At 55.5% G+C, this 18,192-nt stretch overlaps 2 protein-coding genes across 4 annotated transcripts; one reads left to right on the top strand and one right to left on the bottom strand.

Annotated features, from left to right (window-relative positions):
• Positions 1-11,118: 11,118 nt before the first annotated feature.
• Positions 11,119-12,953, bottom strand: DRAP1 (DR1 associated protein 1). 2 transcript variants are annotated; one of them, XM_040970747.1, is made up of 7 exons: positions 12,821-12,953; positions 12,509-12,581; positions 12,330-12,423; positions 12,065-12,184; positions 11,857-11,950; positions 11,652-11,740; positions 11,119-11,343 (listed from the first exon to the last, which is right to left on the bottom strand). In XM_040970747.1, the coding sequence occupies exons 1-7, from the start codon at positions 12,860-12,862 to the stop codon at positions 11,229-11,231; spliced, it is 627 nt and encodes a 208-aa protein (XP_040826681.1). In that variant the 5' UTR covers positions 12,863-12,953; the 3' UTR covers positions 11,119-11,228. The 2 variants fall into 2 exon arrangements, with proteins under 2 accessions (XP_040826681.1, XP_040826680.1); XM_040970746.1 differs by having other exon boundaries at positions 12,041-12,184; positions 12,821-12,910.
• Positions 12,954-13,222: 269 nt separating this feature from the next.
• On the top strand, positions 13,223-15,366 carry CUNH11orf68 (chromosome unknown C11orf68 homolog). 2 transcript variants are annotated; one of them, XM_040970676.1, is made up of 2 exons: positions 13,223-13,372; positions 14,042-15,366. In XM_040970676.1, exons 1-2 carry the CDS (start codon positions 13,254-13,256, stop codon positions 14,796-14,798), a joined length of 876 nt encoding a protein of 291 aa, XP_040826610.1. In that variant the 5' UTR covers positions 13,223-13,253; the 3' UTR covers positions 14,799-15,366. The 2 variants fall into 2 exon arrangements, with proteins under 2 accessions (XP_040826610.1, XP_040826609.1); XM_040970675.1 differs by having other exon boundaries at positions 14,039-15,366.
• The last annotated feature ends 2,826 nt before the right edge of the window (positions 15,367-18,192 follow it).

Here is an 18,192-nt window from a genome sequence, read left to right as displayed (position 1 = left end):
GGAAGATCTTCCTCTCTGTCTCTCCTCTCTGTATATCCGCCTTTCCAATGAAAAAATAATAAAAAATGAAATCTTTAAAAAAATAAATAAAATAAAATAAAATAAAAACAACAGATCTGTGTGATCTTGGGCCTGGGGGTTGAAACTTCTGACAGCCTGCTGGCTGCTGGTGGGTGCCAGGCCCAATGTGCATCCCAAATAGGGTGTGGGGTGGGCCGGGCTGCAACATTCATCAGCTCGCTCATACAAGGCCAAATGGAAGGCCAGACTTCGCCAGGCACTGGCCTAAAACCCAATGGCATGTATGAGAACTGAGTCTGGGAGTAGATCAAGTGGAGGAACTTGGGAAACTCCCCTGGTGAGTCATAGCTTCCACTGGTGAACACGTGGTCCAGACCTGGGGGTCAGACAAACTGGGCAAAGTAGTTTCAACAGCTGGCTAATGTGTGAATTGGCAATGGAATGGGCTGTATTGGGCAAACCTTAGCCCACAAGCGAAACTAGAGAACAGGATGGAGCACAGGTCATGCCGAGCTAGGCTCTTGCACATACTGGTCTGCATGAGCCAGGAACACTAAGCCACAAAGTCTAAGGCAGGGGCTGGGACAGGTAAGGATCTGAGCCAAGCTGAGTCAGAGCAACCATTGGCATGCACGTGATCTATGGCTGGGAACAGGCCCGGATGGGGAGCTAAGGGGACACCTCCTAGCTGGATGGTTCTCGCCAAGGAGCACGTGGACTGGTGCTGCATTCTGGGGCCTGCATACTGGTCAGGATATGGTTGTAGTCTCCCTTGGCATAAGTGTGGACTGGGACTGGACACAGCAAGCTGGGCCAGACTCGAACACTGTCTGGTGTTCTGGAGGACCAGGGTAGATGTGGGATGGACTAGGCTAGGTCTCTGTCCCTCCTGAGCCATGTGTGAGCTCTATGTGGGTGTGGATGAGCCATGGCTGGGCTGAAACATCCAACAGCAAGAACCAGTTTGGGTTGAAGGCCAGTTAGGAAAAGCCACTGTTCCTGCTAAGACAGGAGGTGAACTGAGTAGTGCTGGCTCATGGTCCCCCTGGTGTGCACAAAATCTGGCATTGGGAGAGGTTCTGATGGAGGAGCCTGGGCAACTCCTCTGACAGGACACAGACCTGGCAATTAAACACACGAAGCATGATAGGAAACAGCCCAGACCAGGCCATGGAAAGTTTCCCACTGGCATACATTTGGCATGGGTCAGGGGCAGACCAGGCTGAATCAGTTCACATTATCCACTGGCAAATCCGAGCACCAGAGCAGAGTGTGGGTCGGGCCAGGTTCGGTCGCGACAAAAACTAGTGCACATTACAGAATGCCAAGGTGAGGTTGCCTGTGCCGGAAGTGACCGCAGCACCCAACCAGCACAAGTGAGAACCAGGAGAGGAGGGGGCAGAGCCGGCAGGGGAATATGGGGTGGGGGATCCTTTGCTGGACAGCTACGCCCGCTGGAGAGCATGAAGTGGGATGGGGGCAGACCAGACTAAGCAGGGCTATAACACCTGTGGGACTAGATCAGGGAAAAGCCGGGCTGGGCTGATTATTCCTACTGTTGCAAACAAAATCAGAGTGGGTGAGGGTTGTTTGGGCTTAGCCACAGCATCAGCTGGCAGAAGCTGGCACTGGGGGCTAATTCTGTCAAGTCAAACCACAGAACCACCTGGAGAGTGCATGATCTGGGAGTGGGAGTGGCCTGGGAGGGAAACAGTGGGCTCCTCCCTCTTGGGTTACCACTCCCACGGAAGGGCACGAAAACTAGGACAGGGGCTGGGGTGGCTAGACAGAGAGGCACCCAACAACATCCGTGAGGGCTGGATAGTGGAGCTGGTTGGGTTGAACTAGGCTTTAATATCCATTGACATATACGAGAACCGAATGGGGTGTGGGATAGACTGGAATACTGCTACACATACTGGCAAACCAGGGTAGGGGGCGGGCCTGGTGCAGGTTATTACGGGTCGCTCCAACTAGGCTGCAGCTCCCACTGGTTCATGTGAGGGCCAAGTATGTGCTGAGCAGCACCAGGCTGGATGTAACACCCATTGGTTCCAGTGGAAGTCGGGGCTGAAAACAGAACCAACCCAGCAGTTGCAACCACCAGCTGATCAGGGCGATGGACTGTGCCAGGCCCTGTTCTTGTTAGTACATACAAGAATATGGTCTGGGAAAACAAAGTTTATTTGGGGATGTCCCCAATTGAACTGCCAGACTCAGAACCCTAACCATGAAAAGAGAGAAGACAGAATAAGTCAATCAACCACCTCAGCTATATGTTGGCAGTGAGAAACAGGGCAGACGGAGACCCTGTGATGGGCTGTCAATCAGTGGATTCTTCAGCGACCTCGTAGTGCTTGGAGTGACAAGATTGGCAGCGATTCATAACTGTTGAACTATCAAAACCACTTGAGCAAGACCCTCGGAGCATGCGCCACATCAGGGACCTGGGGTGGGTGGGAAACTGGGTGGGTTTCTCCCTCATCCCCGTTTACCTCAGATATATGAAGGAAACAATATGGAAATAATAGTCTTACCCACTCTCCTGTAGCCCTTGAACCTTTTTACCCTAATTAACTATGTAAAGATTGTCACAAAAATAATAAAAAAAAAATGAAAAAGTTAAAAAAGAAAAACAACAGGCCTAGGACCCAGCACAGTAGCCTAGTGGCTAAAGACCTCACTTTGCACACGCCAGGATCCCATATGGTCGCCAGTTCTAATCCTGGCAGCCCCGCTTCCCTTCTAGCTCCCTGCTTGTGGCCTGGGAAAGCAGTCAAGGACAGCCCAAAGCCTTGGGACCCTGCACCTGCATGGGAGACCTGAAAGAGGTTCCTGGCTCCTAGCTTCGGATTGGCTCAGCTCCAGCTGTTGCGGCAGCTTTGGGAATGAATCGGCAGACAAAAGATCTTCCTCTCTGTCTCTCCTCCTCTCTGTATAGCTGACTTTCCAATAAAAAAGAAATAAATCTTTGAAAAGGTATAATAAGTCAGGTCCCTGTTGTGTTGGAGGATCAACTGGGCCGAGGAGTTTAGGGAGGCTTCTAAGCTGGCCACTGAAATTTCCAATTTGGAGAGGTCCATATCAACTTGTTTATTTAATGTTTGGAACATGTGGCTCCATTTTGCACAGGGCTCATTTCCAGGACCTGTTTCCTCCTTTTCATAAGGCTCTGCTCCTAATACCTGGCTCCTTTCTAGGGGAGGCGAGTCAGTCTACCTGACTGGTGACCATGGGGGACACTCTGCATAACTTTTAACACTCCCCACTATTTTTTTTGGGGGGGGAGCCAAATCATGGACCCTGTGTCTGATTATTGATAGTGGGTCCTAGGTACCAGGAACTTCAATGCCTAGACATAAACAGTTATATATTTGTTATTATTTTGTTTTATTTCTGAGGTTTATTCATTTTTATTGCAAAGACATATCTACAGAGAGGAGGAGAGACAGAAAGATCTTCCATCTGCTGTTCACTCCTCTAGCGGCTGCAACAGCTGGAGCTGAGCCAGTCCGAAGCCAGGAGCCCAGCGCCTCTTCCGGGTCTCCCACGCGGGTGCAGGGTCCCAAGGTCTTGAGCCGTCCTTGACTGCTTTCCCAGCCACAAGCAGGAAGCTGGATGGGAAGCAGGGCTGATGGGATTAGAACTGGCGACATATGGGGGATCCCGACACATGCAAGGTGAGAATTTTAGCCATTAGGCTATGACACACAGTCTTAGAAGTAAACCTAGAAATACTGGGGTAGGAGGGCCAGCCAAGGAACCAGAAAAAAGGATTTTTATACCAGTTTTGTTGCTGTTGTTGTTTTTCCTTAACCTTACTGTGTTGGGCTCAAAAGAGGAGTTTTGAGCCCCCAGGAAGTGCCAGGTAAATTCCATCTAAGGGTCCTATCAAAAAGCATAAAGTCTTAGTTTACTAGGGGAACTGTCCAAGTTCCCTGAACATGGAAAAGCTAAAATCTCCTTCTAGAGTAAAAATATTGGGAAATCCAGGGTTGGCACTGTGGTGTACAAAGCTAAGTATGCAGCGACAGCATGCCATAAGTGGGTCGAATCCTATCTGCTCCACTTCCCTTCCAGCTCCCTGCTTGTGGATGGGAAAGCAATAGAGCACAGCCCAAGGCCTTAGGATCCTGTACCCACGTCAGAGACCCGGAAGAAGGTCCTGGCTCCTGGCCAGGACCAACTCGGCTCTGACTACAGTGGCTGTTTGGGAGTGAACCAGCAGATGGAAGACCTCTGTCCTTCCTCTTTGCAATTCTGCCTTTTAAATTAAAAAAAAAAAAAAAAGGCAATCCATGCCTTGGGACCCTGGAGGCTGGGAGGTCCCAGAAGAGGCCGTCTGTGATGACCATGGATGGCTGGGCACAGATGGCTGTGCCTCTGAGGCAGGGAAGCCCAGGCTGGCCACCTGGAATGGGGTGGGGAGGGTGCTGGTTTAAATTGTACAGTGCAAAGAACGAAGAACCCAGACACCGTAGGCATCAGGCGTTGAAAAACAGCTTCCCAGGCTGGCAGGGGAGGGGCTGGTTCCCATGCAAGTCCGGGTTCCGGGGGTCCCCACGCTGAGGACCTGTCTTCTCACACACAGCTCTTCTGCAAACATCCTCACTCACTGGACACTGAAACTGAGTGGCATGGCACCAGGCTGTTGCTCAGCCGTTTTCTCTTTCTGCCTCAAGATTTAGTTACTTGAAAGTCAGAATTACAGAGAGAGGCAGACAGAGAGAGAAAGAGATCTTCCATCCTCTGGTTCACTTCCCGAATGTCCACAGTGGCCAGAGCTAGGCCAGGCTGAAGCCAGGAGCCTCCTCCGGGACTCCCACGCAGGTGCAGGCGCCCAGGCACTTGGACCATCCTCTGCTGCTCTCCCAGGCACAGCAGCAGGGAGCTGGATCAGACGTGGAGCAGCCAGGATTCCATCAGGTATCCTGACACAGACACAATGTGGATCACATGCAGTGGTTTGATTGGCCCAGGCTGCACTCCTGAGTCACCACCCTCATCAGCAGGGTCACTTAGCGTGGGTTTGAAGGAGAAGTTTGTGATGAGACCTGGGGATTGCTGCTGCTGGGCAGAGTCCTGGGGTCGGGGCCAAGGGCTGCTTTCTACTCCCAGACCTGGCTGGGCCTGCAGAGACCGGGCAGACCTGCCCAGAAGGAACCCAGTGTCCTGCACAGGGAATGCCAGTCAAGGGTAGACCAGAGGCAGCCTAAGAGAGGCCCTGCCCACCTCCAGGAGTTGAGTGCACAACTCCCAAAACCCACTAGTCCCACAGCACTTGAGCCAGATTTGAACACAGCCCTGGGGTCATGAGATGCCAATCACGGAAGTACTTCCTGCCCGTGTCCCACCCTACTGGTTTCCAAGCTGCAGACCAAGGTGGAGAATGTCTTCTCCTTTTTTATTGGAAAGGCAGAGTTACAGAAGGAGCAAGAGAGAATCTTCGATCCACTGGTTTCCTCCGCATATGACTGTAAAGGCAGGAACTGAGCTGGTCTCGAGCCAAGAGCCAGGAGCTTCTTCCAGGTCTCCCATGTGTGTACAGGGTCCTGGGGACTTAGGCCATCTTTTGTTCATTTCCCATGCCATAGCAGGAAGCTAGAATAGAAGCAGAGCTGTTGGAATATATGGGATTCTGGCACTACATTAGAGGCTTAGCTTGATATGCCGTAGTGCCAGCTATGGATGTCTTCTAAGTCACACTGAGATTTGGCTACTCTACACAATTGGGCATGTGGTTTTGTTTGATTCCTTTTCTTTTGATTCTTATTAATTTTTAAATATCATTTTATGACACAGTTTCATAGGCTGATTCTTATTAATTTGAAAGAAAGACACAGAGGGACAGAAAGATTTCTCTTTTTTAAATATTTTGACAATCTTTACATAGTTAATTAGGGTAAAAAGGTTCAAGGGCTACAAGAAAGTGGGTAAGACTATTATTTCCACAGTTTCCTTCATGTATTGAGGATTTCTCTGCACACACCCCTCCTAAAACTGTTCTGCACTTCAACTGTTGACATATGCCTTGTTAGAGTTATAAGCCAGTTTGGACTATCCCAAAATCTGCCAAGTTCAGCAAAATTAAGCTTCAGCACTATAAACTGCTGAATGCTAAAATGAAAATAGTCATGAGACAGCTGAATAGTACCCTTTAGTCATTTTGAGGTGTATAGCAGCCGGTTCTGTGTATAACCTAAAATTGAAATGTCAATGAAGTAGTCACAGGATGTGGTTAAGAACTTGCATTTTTTAACATATTGGTTACTCAATACCATGTCAATTCCATAATGTTGTAAATTGTTGTTGATGTTATGTTTGGCTTTTAATTGATCAGGATTATATTCTGACAGCTCTGCTTTCAGATCAGAGATGGTCTCCCCAAGAAACTGTTGAATTTATCTGGATAATAAGATGCTGGACTCTATGCTTGCAATGAAAGAACCTTGACTGAATTTGAACTGTAAGGCGACAAGGTGGAGGAATCCACCATGGGGGGAGGGTACGGGGAGGGGTTGGGGGAATCCCAGAGCATATGAGACATTGTCACATAATGCAATGTAAGCAAATTAAAAAAAAAGAAAAAGAAAAAGAAAAAGAAAACCTCGAAGGAAGTGGCGTGGCCCAGCGCAGTAGCCCTGTGGCTAAAGCCCTTGCCTTGCACGCACTGGGATCCCATGTGGGTGCCGGTTCTAATCCCAGCAGCCCCACTTTCCATCCAGCTCCCTGCTTGTGGCCTGGTGTCGCTGTCCTGCAGTGATGGACTTGGTACACACATGGACTATTGACTGATGATCAATAGCCAAAGTGTATTAGTGGCATCAGACTTTATACACTGAGGGTCCTATGGGATAAGGGTGGAGGTATTGAGCTCATCAACAAACCCATCAACTGTTTCTATGCTTTTGTTTGGACGTCCTTCTGTCTTGTATATTCCACCAAGTGCTCTCACACACACACTGTCCACTCAACCGTTCTTATACTAACCTAGAGAAGCTCCGGGCTCCTAGCTTAAGATTGGCTCAGCTAAGCGCATTAAGGACAACTGGAGAGGGAACCAGCAAACTGAAGACCTTTCTGTTTCTCCTCTCTATGGATCTGCCTTTCCAATAAAAATAGACAAATAAAAAAAAATAGATAGAAAAGGGAAAAAAAGAAAAGAAAAAAAAAAAAAGAACTTTACAGGGAAGACTGAGACACTAACCCTACCCTTAACCCTAACCTAACCCTACCCTAACTAACCCGGACCGGCCCTCAGTCCCTTGGACACCCCAATCACAGGTCGGACTTCCCCTCCCCCACCAGGTGAAGGAGATGGCGCTGGGGTGTGAGCAGCTAGCCATAGCACCCCAGAACATCTGATTTAGTCCCTGTGAAGTTCTAGGTCGGAGCCACCAAATTCATAGTGACAGGAAGTAGACTGGAGGCTCCCAAGGTGCCATGGGGAGGGGAGATGGCAGGAGGCTTAGGGGTGGTTGGGGTGTACCTTCTGGTACAGGGTTCCACTGGTGGAGTGGAAGTGTCTGTTTCCCGACAGTGGGCACACCTCCAATGCCACAGAACCGTGCACTCAGGAAAAAAAGAAAATGGATGATGCTAAAGAATCCCCCCAAGAAAGGACTTGTTTGCCACTGATGGCCAAGGCCAGGGGCTGAGCCTGGCATGGTTGGCGGGTGACCAGCAGTACTTGGTGGATATCACCCCATACTTACGCTGAATGCTGGAGGTTGCGGAAGTGCTGCCCATGGGAGTTACGGAAGCTGCCCAAGGTTCTCACATGAGTCAATACAGTCACCCTGGGCCTCCTGCGTGGGGGAGAGCCCTTCGGTGCTCCCTCCCTTGGAGTGTGGGTGTGATGAAACAACAAGGCCTCTGGGGGTCCTTCTACCCGCTCCTCTTGGGGTCCTTTGTGATTGGAGAGGATGGAAGGCTGGGTGCTCCACAAAGGAGAAGTCAAACACACAACACCAACACTGGGCACCAGGGCAGGTGGGCAGTGAGGCCATAGCTGCAGACAGGGCCTCAGGCTGCCTCGCCCCTCCACCACCAGGCACCGGGGCTGGGCTCAGCACAATGGCTTCCTGGGTTTCCAGAACAATCTAGGACACAAGTGCCATTTGTCCCTCTGCCGCATCCCTTCATATTTTCATTTGTTCTTAGGGTTTCATGTCTGCCCTCCCCAGCCCAGACAGAGCATAGCCCAGAGTAGGTGATCAGAAAACATGAATCTGGGGACTGACACTGTGGTGTGGCAGGAAAAGCTGCCGCCTGCAGCACCGGTATCCCTTGTGGGAACTGCTGGCTCAAGTCCCGTCTGTTCCACTTTCCATCCAGCTCTCTGCTAGTGGTCTGGAAAATAAATGGCAGATGGTACAAGTGTTTGGGGCCCTGAACCCATGTGGGAGACCCGGAAGAAGCTTCTGGCTTTGGCCCAACCCAGCTCCATCCCACTGCGACAATTTGGGGAGTGAACCAGTACATGAAAGAATCTTTATATATAACTCTGCTTTTCAAGTAAACAAAAATAAATCTTTTTAGATTAAATTTAAAAATTTTTATTGGAAGGGCATATCAGATTTGTATAGGGAGAAGAGAGACAGAGACTAAGTTCTTTCACCCGCTGATTCACTCCCCAAGTAGCTGCAATGGCCTGAGCTGAGCTGATCTGAAGCCAGGAGCCAAGAGCTTCTTCCATGTCTCCCATGTGCATGCAGGGTCCCAAAGGCTTTGGGCTGTCCTCAACTGCCCTCCCAGGCCACAAGCAGGGGGCTGGATGGGAAGTGGAGCAACTAGGACATGAATTGGCACTCGTATGGGATTCCAGCAGATGCAAGGGGAGGATTTAGCCACTAGGTTAGCGCGCCAGGCCCTGCTCCTCTCTTTTAATCGACTTTGTCTTCACCCTGAATCTCCAATACTCATCACCCCGTCCGCCCCAGAACTATTGTCCCCCTACCTTACCCTGTCTGCTTCCAGGGTCGGTCTATGCACGTGAGCATGCCAGGCTGGGCAAGGCTGCTCCACTTGTCAGCAAGTATGTAGGTTGGTTTTGGATGGGGCAGGGTGGACTGAACAGAGCCAGGCTAAACCTCAGGACCCAGTAAGGAGTGTGTTAGACTGCCACACCTACCGGTTTGCATGAAACCCAGGGATGGGGCCGACTGGGCAGGACTAGGTTGCAGCTCCCACCATTGAGAGTTGGGACTGGAGGTGAGTGGGGTCAGGCCAAGCCACAGCATCCGATGACAAGGGCCAAGATGGGGGATGGGCTATACCATGCTGGGTCAGAGCAACCACTGGCATGTGCAAGACCTGTGGCTGCGAATAGGCCTGGTTGGGGAGCTAAGGGGATGCCCTGGCTGAGTTGTGGTTCCCACTGTTGGGCGTAAGAGCTGGAATGGGAGCAGTAAACTGGGCTAGACATGACTGCAGTATACCTCAGCATGGGTGTGGACTGGGTCTGGGGTGTGCCCCACTGTGCCAGGCTCCAGCACCCATTGGTGTTTGTGAAAGCCAAGGTTAAGTGTAGGATGATCCGGGCTAGGTCTCAAAACCCATTAAACCACATAAGAGCTGTGTCTGGGGTGGGCCAGGCATGGCTGAGCTATAGCACCCAACAGTAAGAGCTGGGAAGAGCATGGACCAGTTGTGTAGTCACTGTACTTGCAAGGAAAGGAGGTAGGCCAAGTCAGGCTGGACCAAGCAGCCACCAGCGTGCATGAGCTCTGCCACAGGGAGGTGACCTGACAGAGGGGATTGGGGATCTTCTGTGTCAGGACGCACAAGAACCAATCGGAGAGTAGCCCAGACCAGGCCAGGTTGCAGTACCTGCCAGCACACATGTGGCTCAGGTCTGGGGGCAGCCAGGCCGGGCTAGTTCATAGCACCTACTAACAGATGTGAGAACCAGAATGAGGTGCAGGACAGGCCAAGTTGGACCGCAACACCAGCCAGTTCACATTAGGGTCAGGTCTGGGGGCAGTCCAAGCTGGGTTAGGCTGCAGCACCTGCTAGCACGAGTTGGAACTGGGGCAGGCCAGGCCAGACCAGGCTGTAGTAGCTGTTGGCAAATGCTGTGAGGCAGGACATGCCAGACTGGGGCAGTGAAGGGATTTACCTGGTGAACATGTGAACTAGAACTGGGAGCAGACCAGGCTGGGCAAGGCTACAACACCTGTTGATCTTCCTGTGAATTAGTTTAGTGGGAGAGCTAGGCTGGGCTAACCGACTGTATCCATTGGTGCGTGCATGAGCCAGAGTAAGTTCAGGTTGGTTGGGCTTCACTGCACTATCAGCTGATAAGTGCTAGGAATGGGGGCAAGTCCTGTCAAGCTAAACTGCGGAACTACCTGGAAAGTGCAAGATCTGGGGCTGGGAGTGGGTCTAGTAGGGAAACTGTGGGCACCCCTATGATGGGCTGCAGCTCTCACCGGTGAGCACCAGAACCAGGGCTTTGGGTGGATTGACTGGACAGGCAGGAGCGCCCGCCAGCGTAAGTGTGGGCTGGATTGTAGGACATTCGGCTGAGCTAAGCTGCAGCACCTATTGGAGTGTACAAAAGCTAAATGGGACGTGGGACAGACCATTGTGTGCAGGAACCAGGGCTAGGGATGGGCGTCACAGACTGAACTGCAGTTCCCACTGGTATGTGTAAGGGCCACAGGTGTGGTGGATAAGGTTGGGCTGAGCCGCACAACCACTAGTTTGTACAAGAGATGGGGCTGGAGCAGGGTTGGGGGCTGGGTTGGCAGAACCAGTAAAGTTGCTGTGTGGGACGCAGGTTCTAATCCCGGCTGCTCCACAGCAGGTGGGTCCCAAGCACAGTGTCCCCAGCACCCACAGGCAGATGCTGCCCCCATCCTACTCAGAAGCTGCCGTCCAGACCCGCACTCACCTCCTCTTAAGGTCCTGCCTAGTCCTTCTCCGCAGCCCAGGGCCACACAGAACCATGATCTGCACTGGCACACCGTGGCCCTCCACGCCCCCAGCTGAACCTCAGCCACTTACTGCCCCGGCCACAGCTGGAGGGAGAGGCAGGCGTGTGGACCGGAGGGTAGAGGCCTGCGCACACACAAACACTCCCTTTTATCATCACTTTTTAAATTTTTTTTTTTAATAAATTTAAGAACAACTCCACCTTTTCTCTGTCCCCCCAAAAGCAACTAAAACCAACTAAAAGGAGTATGGCCCGGGGGCGAAGGGCGCTAGGAGTCGTAGTCCTCTTCATCCTCCATGTCTGGCGCAGACGGACCTGGGGGCACCGGCGGCGTGGGGGGCAGAGGCAGAGTAGGGGCGAAGGGCAGGAAAGGGGCGGAAGGGCTGTGGGAGGAGCAGAGGGGACATGAGGCTGGGCCCGCCCCCGCCCCACCCCACCCCCTGCCTGCATGTGTGCCAATGGGAGCCGAGGCCCGGGCAAGGGGCAGGCCCCGAGCTGATCACACTGCCGCCCGGCCCCGCCCACCGCTCCTGGTCAGGGTGTGGGGACAAGGCTTGCAGACGAGGGCCAGGCGTCTAGGAACCCCCTGCTCACCCCTTGGCTCCCTTCCTCCACGCCTGCCCCAAGTAGCAAGACCAAGTGACCACAAGGGACTGGAGAGAAACTACGGGGTCCCTGAAGAGGGGCTCACCTCTGAAAGTGGACAGGGGGGTGGCTGGTCTGGGGAGGCGGCATGGGTGTCTCCTCGTCCCCGTCCGTGTCTGTGTCCTCAGACTCGCCCTGGGAGGGGAGACGGCAAAGGCCAGGGCCCATCGTTGGGGGCTGAACCGGCTCCCCGTCATGCCCACCAGGCCACCCGGAGAGCAGGAGCCCAGGCCGCGCAGGGCCTCACTCACCTCCTGCTCGGAGTCGGTGCCTGACAGCTTCTTGTCCTTGGCCTTGCTTCCCATGCCACCGTTCTTGCGGCCGCCGCTGCCTGGCTTCCGACCCCTGTGGGAAGACCCGGCATGTCTGCCCCACAGGCTCCCTGGCTCCTGAGCCGGGACCACCACCCCTCCACTCACCCGCCACCCCCAGCACCAAGCCCTGCGGGGCCAGCCCCACCTTCGCGGCGCCTTGTCGCCGTCCATGTGGTTGTCCTCCGCATCTCCCTGCATGTCGGGGACAGAGGCCACCAGGTCCTTTAGGAAATCAAACTGTTGCTCCAGTTCAATGCACTGCTTCCTGTGAGAGCCGGGCGGAGTGGGGGGCGACGCTGGGGTGTGGGCTCCCGCACGGGGCAGCCCCTCTCCCCTTGCCCAGCCAGGTGCTGGGGGCCTGGCTCCCTGGGGTCTCCCCGCCCCTACAAAGTGCCCCAGCGGCGGCTTACAGGTGGGACGTGGTCATGGTCTTGGCATTTCGCGACTGTGTCACCTGGCAGGCCTTCCTCAAGAGGGATTCCAGGAAGAGTTCGAGGGCCCGGGCTTGGGGTGGAGGGTCGTTAAGGAGAACGTGGTGGGGACCCCCCTGAGCTGCACCCCCCCACACACACCCTTTCCGGCAGGATACAGATGATGACAGGCACGGCGGCCGCCACCTTCCCGATCTCTTCGTCCGTTTGCATGATCTTCTTGATGCGCGCCTGCGGAGGGGGACCGCAGGGTGGGGGCGGGGACGGGGATCCCGGGAAGCAGGGGGCGGGGACCGCGGAGCGAGGGGCGCGCGGAAGGGGCGGGACGCCGGGCTCCCCGGAACGCCACCCCACACCCCACACCCCGTCGGCGCTGCGGGCTCGGTGCGGGGAGGCCCGGAGCCTCCGCCGGGGCTCCCGGGCTGGCTCGCTGCGGCCGGGGCTTCCTCCCTCCCCCGCCACGTGCTCACCGGCGGAAACCGCGCGTTGTACTTCTTCTTCTTGCTCGGCATCTCCGGGCCTCGCTCCGCCGCGCCGGGCCCTGCGCCGCCCGCAGCCTCCCCGGGGCCCCGGGCCTGCTCCGCCGCCGGCCCGCCGCGGGTTCCCCCCCGGGTCCTGCCGCCTGCCGCCCGCCCCGCCGCCGCCGCCGCCGCCGCCGGGTCCTAGCGCCGCCCGCAGCGGACCGCCTGGCAGGCCGTGCGCCGCCGCGGTCCCCGGACGCGGTCGTCCCTCCTCCCGCCACTCCCTCCCGCCCCCCGGGCCAGAAGAGCGAACGTTAGCTCCGCCCCGTTCTGCCCAGGGCCCGCCCCTTTCCCACCGGCCACGCCCCCATCCCAGGCGTCGGTCACGCCCCCGCGGCGGCGTTTGTCTATAAAGTTGTTGTTGAGACGGCGCGGCGCTAAGATGGCGGCGGCGGCTGCCGTGGCGGGGGCGGGGCGCGGCGGCGGCGGCGGCGCGGAACCCCGGCCAGAGCGGACCCGGGCCCGGGGCTGGGTCGGCGCGGAACGCAGCGAAGGCCGGAGGTGACTGCGGGGCAGGGCTGGAACGGGAGGACCGGGGACCCAAGTGGGGCTATGGGTGCTAATGGCGGCGGGCGCGGTGGGGCCTGATCCAGCAGGCCCTCCCTTCCGCATGCTGACAGACCAGGGTTCGAGTCCCAGCCCCGGCCCATCAGTGTCCGACCAGTCGCTTACCATCGCGGGCGGGGGTGGGAGGACTCAAGGTCCTCGTCGTTAAGTGCACCTGGTAATTCCCCGTAAGGAGGCTGGCCGTCCATAGGGCGGTGGGGGGGTCGGGAAAGGGTTGCCGAGCGAATCTGCTTTCCTCCATGAGCAGCCCACCCTAGGAATAGCTACCTGCCTGGCCCTCCAAGGGCCTGAGTAGCGGAGGCCGGGGCTCCCACACGGGCCCTGCCACTTACTGCAAATGCGGTCTTGGGCAAGACCCTCCCCATCCCGCAAAGCGTCACTCCTTCTCCCGCGTGAGCCTGGGGGAGCCACAACACCCCTGGCAATGGCGCTTAGCCAGGTGCGTCCCATGAAGGGCATTTAACTCTCCCGATTCATCCACACCAGCCTGGAACACTTGCTGGCCCATGGTCCGGATGAGGCCTGAGGCAGGCAGCGTAGGCAGTGCCCAGAGCCCGGTTGTCCTGGTCTCAAAACTGCTCACACAGGGTTCCCTCCCAGCAGGATGGAAGCAGGGGAGGAGCCGGAGGAGGACGACTCTCCTGGTGGCCGTGAAGATGGCTTCACTGCGGAGCACCTGGCTGCGGAGGCCATGGCGGCTGACATGGACCCCTGGCTGGTGTTCGATGCCCGCACCACGACTGCTGCTGAGCTTGAAGCCTGGCTGGCCAAGTACCCACCGTCCCAAGTTACCCGCTATGGGGACCCTGGTTCACCCAATCCCGAGCCCGTGGGCTGGATCGCAGCCTACGGGCAGGGTTACAACCCCAACTCGGGCGACGTGCAAGGGCTGCAGGCAGCCTGGGAGGCGCTGCAGACCAGCGGCCGACCTGTCACACCAGAAACCCTGCGCCAGCTCGCCATCACCCACCGCGTGCTCTCTGGCAAGTGGTTGATGCACCTGACACCTGGCTTCAAGCTGGACCATGCCTGGGCTGGCATCGCCCGGGCTGTGGTGGAGGGCCAGCTCCAGGTGGCCAAGGTGAGTCCTCGTGCCAAGGAGGGCGGGCGCCAGGTCATCTGTGTCTACACGGACGACTTCACGGACCGCTTGGGTGTCTTGGCAGCGGATGCCGCTATCCGAGCGGCGGGCATCAAGTGCCTGCTCACTTACAAGCCTGACGTCTACACCTACCTGGGCATCTACCGGGCCAACCGCTGGCACCTCTGCCCCACTCTCTACGAGAGCCGTTTCCAGCTGGGAGGCGGTACCCGTGGCTCCCGCGTGCTGGACCGGGTCAACAATGTGGAACTGACCTAGTAAGAGGGAAACCTCCCTCTGGTCTCCCCTGCTGGAGGCTGGATCCTTTTATCTTCCTCCTTGTCCCAAGGTCAAGGTCCCCCACAAACTGCCTGCGTCTTCCAAACCCTTGAACTTGGGCCCTGTGTTTAGGGCTGGCTCGAGCTTCCACATGTTCTGGCTCCCAACGGGCCCGGTGCCCAGCCACCCTTTCAGTGCTCCCCCCCTGCAGACCAGGGCCAGACATTGGGTACAGACACCGTGGGAGAAAGCCCACCTTGGCCACCTTCGCCAGACCACCCCTTCCGCCTACCCCTGCCTTCCTCCCTCTCAAGGGGAAAACAGTGCTTCCAAGCCCTCACTACGGGGCCTTCGGGGTCCAGGGAGAAGGGCCCCGCAGCCCAAGCATGCCACTTTGCCAGGAGGGTAGTTGTACCCACTCATCCCCCAACAGAGAGAGGGGATGCCAGGGCCACGGACATGGTTCTGCCCCTCGCCACCCACACAGCCTGCTCCACCCTCCTCTGCTCCCAGCTCCCCTGACATGTGCCTGTTCCTGGCAAGCTCAATAAAAGTCAACTTGGGTCTGTGTCCTTGTGTCTTTCAAAACACTGGCTGCGAGGCAGGGTCAGCAGAGTGCCCTGGCCCAGCTGGGCACCCCTATGTCACCAGTGACTCCTGGAGCCCTGCCCATCACAGAGTCCAGCGGGCAGTGTGCAGAGCGCTTGGGGTGCATCGTTGAATCCTCACCCCACTGCAGTCAACAAAATAGAGGTCAAGTAGGGAAAGTTTTCTGAGGGTCACGTGCTGAGCTGGGCGGGGCTGGGACAACTGTCACCAGAGCCAAGGCCCTGTTGTCACCCGTGAAGTTGGCGCCTTGGCCAAGTACATGTGCTCACGTGGTCTAGCTGGGAGCCCCCTGGGATGCTGCTCTCCCGCGTGCCAGAGCTGACTCAGCCCCCAGCAGCCTCAGCAAGCTGGAATTTGGAGCGGAGATGCCACAGGGCTGACTGGGTGGAAGTGGCTGAGTCATGAGATGCTGGCTCATCCCCGCCCCCCCCCCCCAGCTTCCTCCCCACCCTGAGTATCCCCAGTGTTAAGTCCTCCCAACCCAGAGGTGGGATGTCTCTGGAACCAGTAGTCTCAATTGGGGCTTGGCACCCTACCACCCTCAGGCCCTGACACTCAACATGTGGAACTGCCTATGTTACCTAACACGGCTACAGAAATGAGTCTATCCACCTAGGGCCAGTCATAGCCCAGATGGGAGCTACCTCTAGGCACCTCTTTGTGCCTGTGCTGCTGCATGGATGCCAGCTGGCACCTGCTTCAGCCCCTGGCACACAGCCCTGGGCCTTGGGCTTGCTCATGCTTGAACACCTGCCACACGCTGCTACTCGGAGGATTGTGGGCTCAGTTGAGGCCTGCTTTCTGCCAGCCGTTTAGCCACATGTCCAGACCATGTGCCCTATGAGGACAGAAGCAGTGTGTAAGGTAGTCCTGTGCCCAGGGCCTAGCTCCATGTGTGGCCAGAGCCAGCTCTAAAGCCCATTCAGTGAACGAAGGAAGCCCTCCTGTGCACTTGCTCACCCTCCTTGTTCCAGAAATGCACGCTGCACATTTCCCTGCGCACATCCTGCCCTTTGTCACTTCTGTGTCTCGGTTCTTCCTGTGGCCCCTACTTAGCATGGCCTACCTTCCTAGCTGACTTGCCATCCCAGTGTCCATAGCTTGGGTGTCACCCTCCCTCACATTCCTCCCCACCTGAGCTCACCCACCGGCTCTCACCTCTGTCCTGGGGACCTCTTGAGGATGGCTTAGCTCCGGAATCTGGGTCATTCTCATCACCCAGCAGAAGACCCAGTACACTGCAGGTGCCAAAGACACATTCTTTCTTATTTAAAAATGTAGCTATTTGAAAGGCAGCATTATAGAGATGCAGAGGTAGAGATTTTAAAAAGTTTTTAAAAAGGCGGATATACAGAGAGAAGAGAAAGAGAGGAAGATCTTCTGTCTATTAATTCACTCCCCAAGTGGCTGCAACGGCCAGAGCTATGCTGATCTGAAGCCAGGAACCAGGAGCTTTTTCTGGGTCTCCCACATGGATGCAGGTCCCAAGGCTTTGGGCTGTCCTCAACTGCTTTCCCAGGCCACACGCAGGGAGTTGGGAACTAAGGCAGCCGTATGAGATTCTGGTGCATGCAAGGTGAGGATTTAGCCACTATTGCACCAGGGAGCTGGGAGCAGGGCCGGGAAGGTGTGGTGCTTGAACTTAGTCTTCCAGCCACATGGTGGCTGGAAGGCCCCGGGATAAGCAGCGTCTCATGCCTGGAACGCACGCGGCCGCTACCATGGGCGCGTCCGGAGCCAGTATCGGGCGCTCTGGGATTTGGTTTTTATGATTGCTGCTTAGAAAGCTCCATGATGAATTCTCAGGGCTTTTGGTGCATGAATCAACCCTAAAGATTCCCAATGAGGGTAAATCTCCCCCGATGGACCTAATATGGTCTCAACCCATGTGGTTTTTTGTTTGTTTGTTTGTTTGTTTTTGTTTTTTTAAAAGATTTATTTTATTTTTATTGGAAAGGCGGACATACAGAGAGGAGAGACAAAGAGGAAGATCTTCTGTCTGATGGTTCACTCCCCAAGTGAGTGCAATGGCCGATGCTATGCCGATCCAAAGCCAGGAGCCTCTTCCGGGTCTCCCGTGTGGGTGCAGGTTCCCAAAGCTTTGGGCCGTCCTCGACTGCTTTCCCAGGCCACAAGCAGCGAGCTGGATGGGAAGAGGGGCTGCCGGGATTAGAACCGGCGCCCATATGGGATCCTGGGCGTGCAAGGCGAGGACCTTAACCACTGCGCCATCGCGCCGGGCCCAACCCATGTGTTTTTAAAATTGCATAACCAAATGTACTTTCCATACCTTTTACTACTCAGAAATTGGGCGGGAGAGCAAAGAAACCTTCCATCTCCTGTGAACGTGTGAGGAAGCCGTGTAGTGTAACCTCTCAGACACATAACAGGTAACTTGTAGACAGTAGATTCAAGACAACATTAGACAACAGTAAAACTACAAAGACATACAAGGGGAATCAAGAGCGACCCTGACAACCTATTAACAGGAGGTCATGTGCACAGAGCAGTGAGGGGACCACAGAGTGGAGCAGATGGACAGGAGGAGGCTTGTATCCCAACCCTGGAGACTCCAGGATCCCCACCAATGACTATCAGCACGGGCGCCAAGGACCACATCCCAACTGCCAAAGAGACCACGGGGGACTGGAATGCCTTCGGAGGCTGAGAACTCAGAGGACATCCCCCCCTCTTTGAACCTACCACATGGGATAGAAGAAGCTGAATTCTTCATCATAGGTTCCAAGGCCATCGGAACAACAGCCAGGGAACCTGAGCGGTCTTC

Source organism: Ochotona curzoniae, unplaced genomic scaffold (assembly GCF_017591425.1).
Source record: "Ochotona curzoniae isolate NIBS_2020 unplaced genomic scaffold, NIBS_Ocur_1.0 scaffold_4937, whole genome shotgun sequence".
NCBI classification, from domain to species: Eukaryota; Metazoa; Chordata; class Mammalia; order Lagomorpha; family Ochotonidae; genus Ochotona; species Ochotona curzoniae.
This window is presented reverse-complemented; position numbering and strand designations above follow the sequence as displayed.

Bases quoted from the DNA above. Each gene is read 5' to 3' on its own strand.
- CUNH11orf68 (XM_040970675.1), top strand. From the start codon at position 13,254: ATGGCGGCGGCGGCTGCCGTGGCGGGGGCGGGGCGCGGCGGCGGCGGC. The intron at 13,373-14,038 runs GTGACTGCGGGG...GTTCCCTCCCAG, and splicing joins GAACGCAGCGAAGGCCGGAG to CAGGATGGAAGCAGGGGAGG.
- DRAP1 (XM_040970746.1), bottom strand. From the start codon at position 12,862: ATGCCGAGCAAGAAGAAGAAGTACAACGCGCGGTTTCCGCCG. The intron at 12,185-12,329 runs GTAAGCCGCCGC...CGGCTCTCACAG, and splicing joins ACCATGACCACGTCCCACCT to GAAGCAGTGCATTGAACTGG. The intron at 11,741-11,856 runs GTGAGTGAGGCC...CTCCCCTCCCAG, and splicing joins GCACCGACTCCGAGCAGGAG to GGCGAGTCTGAGGACACAGA.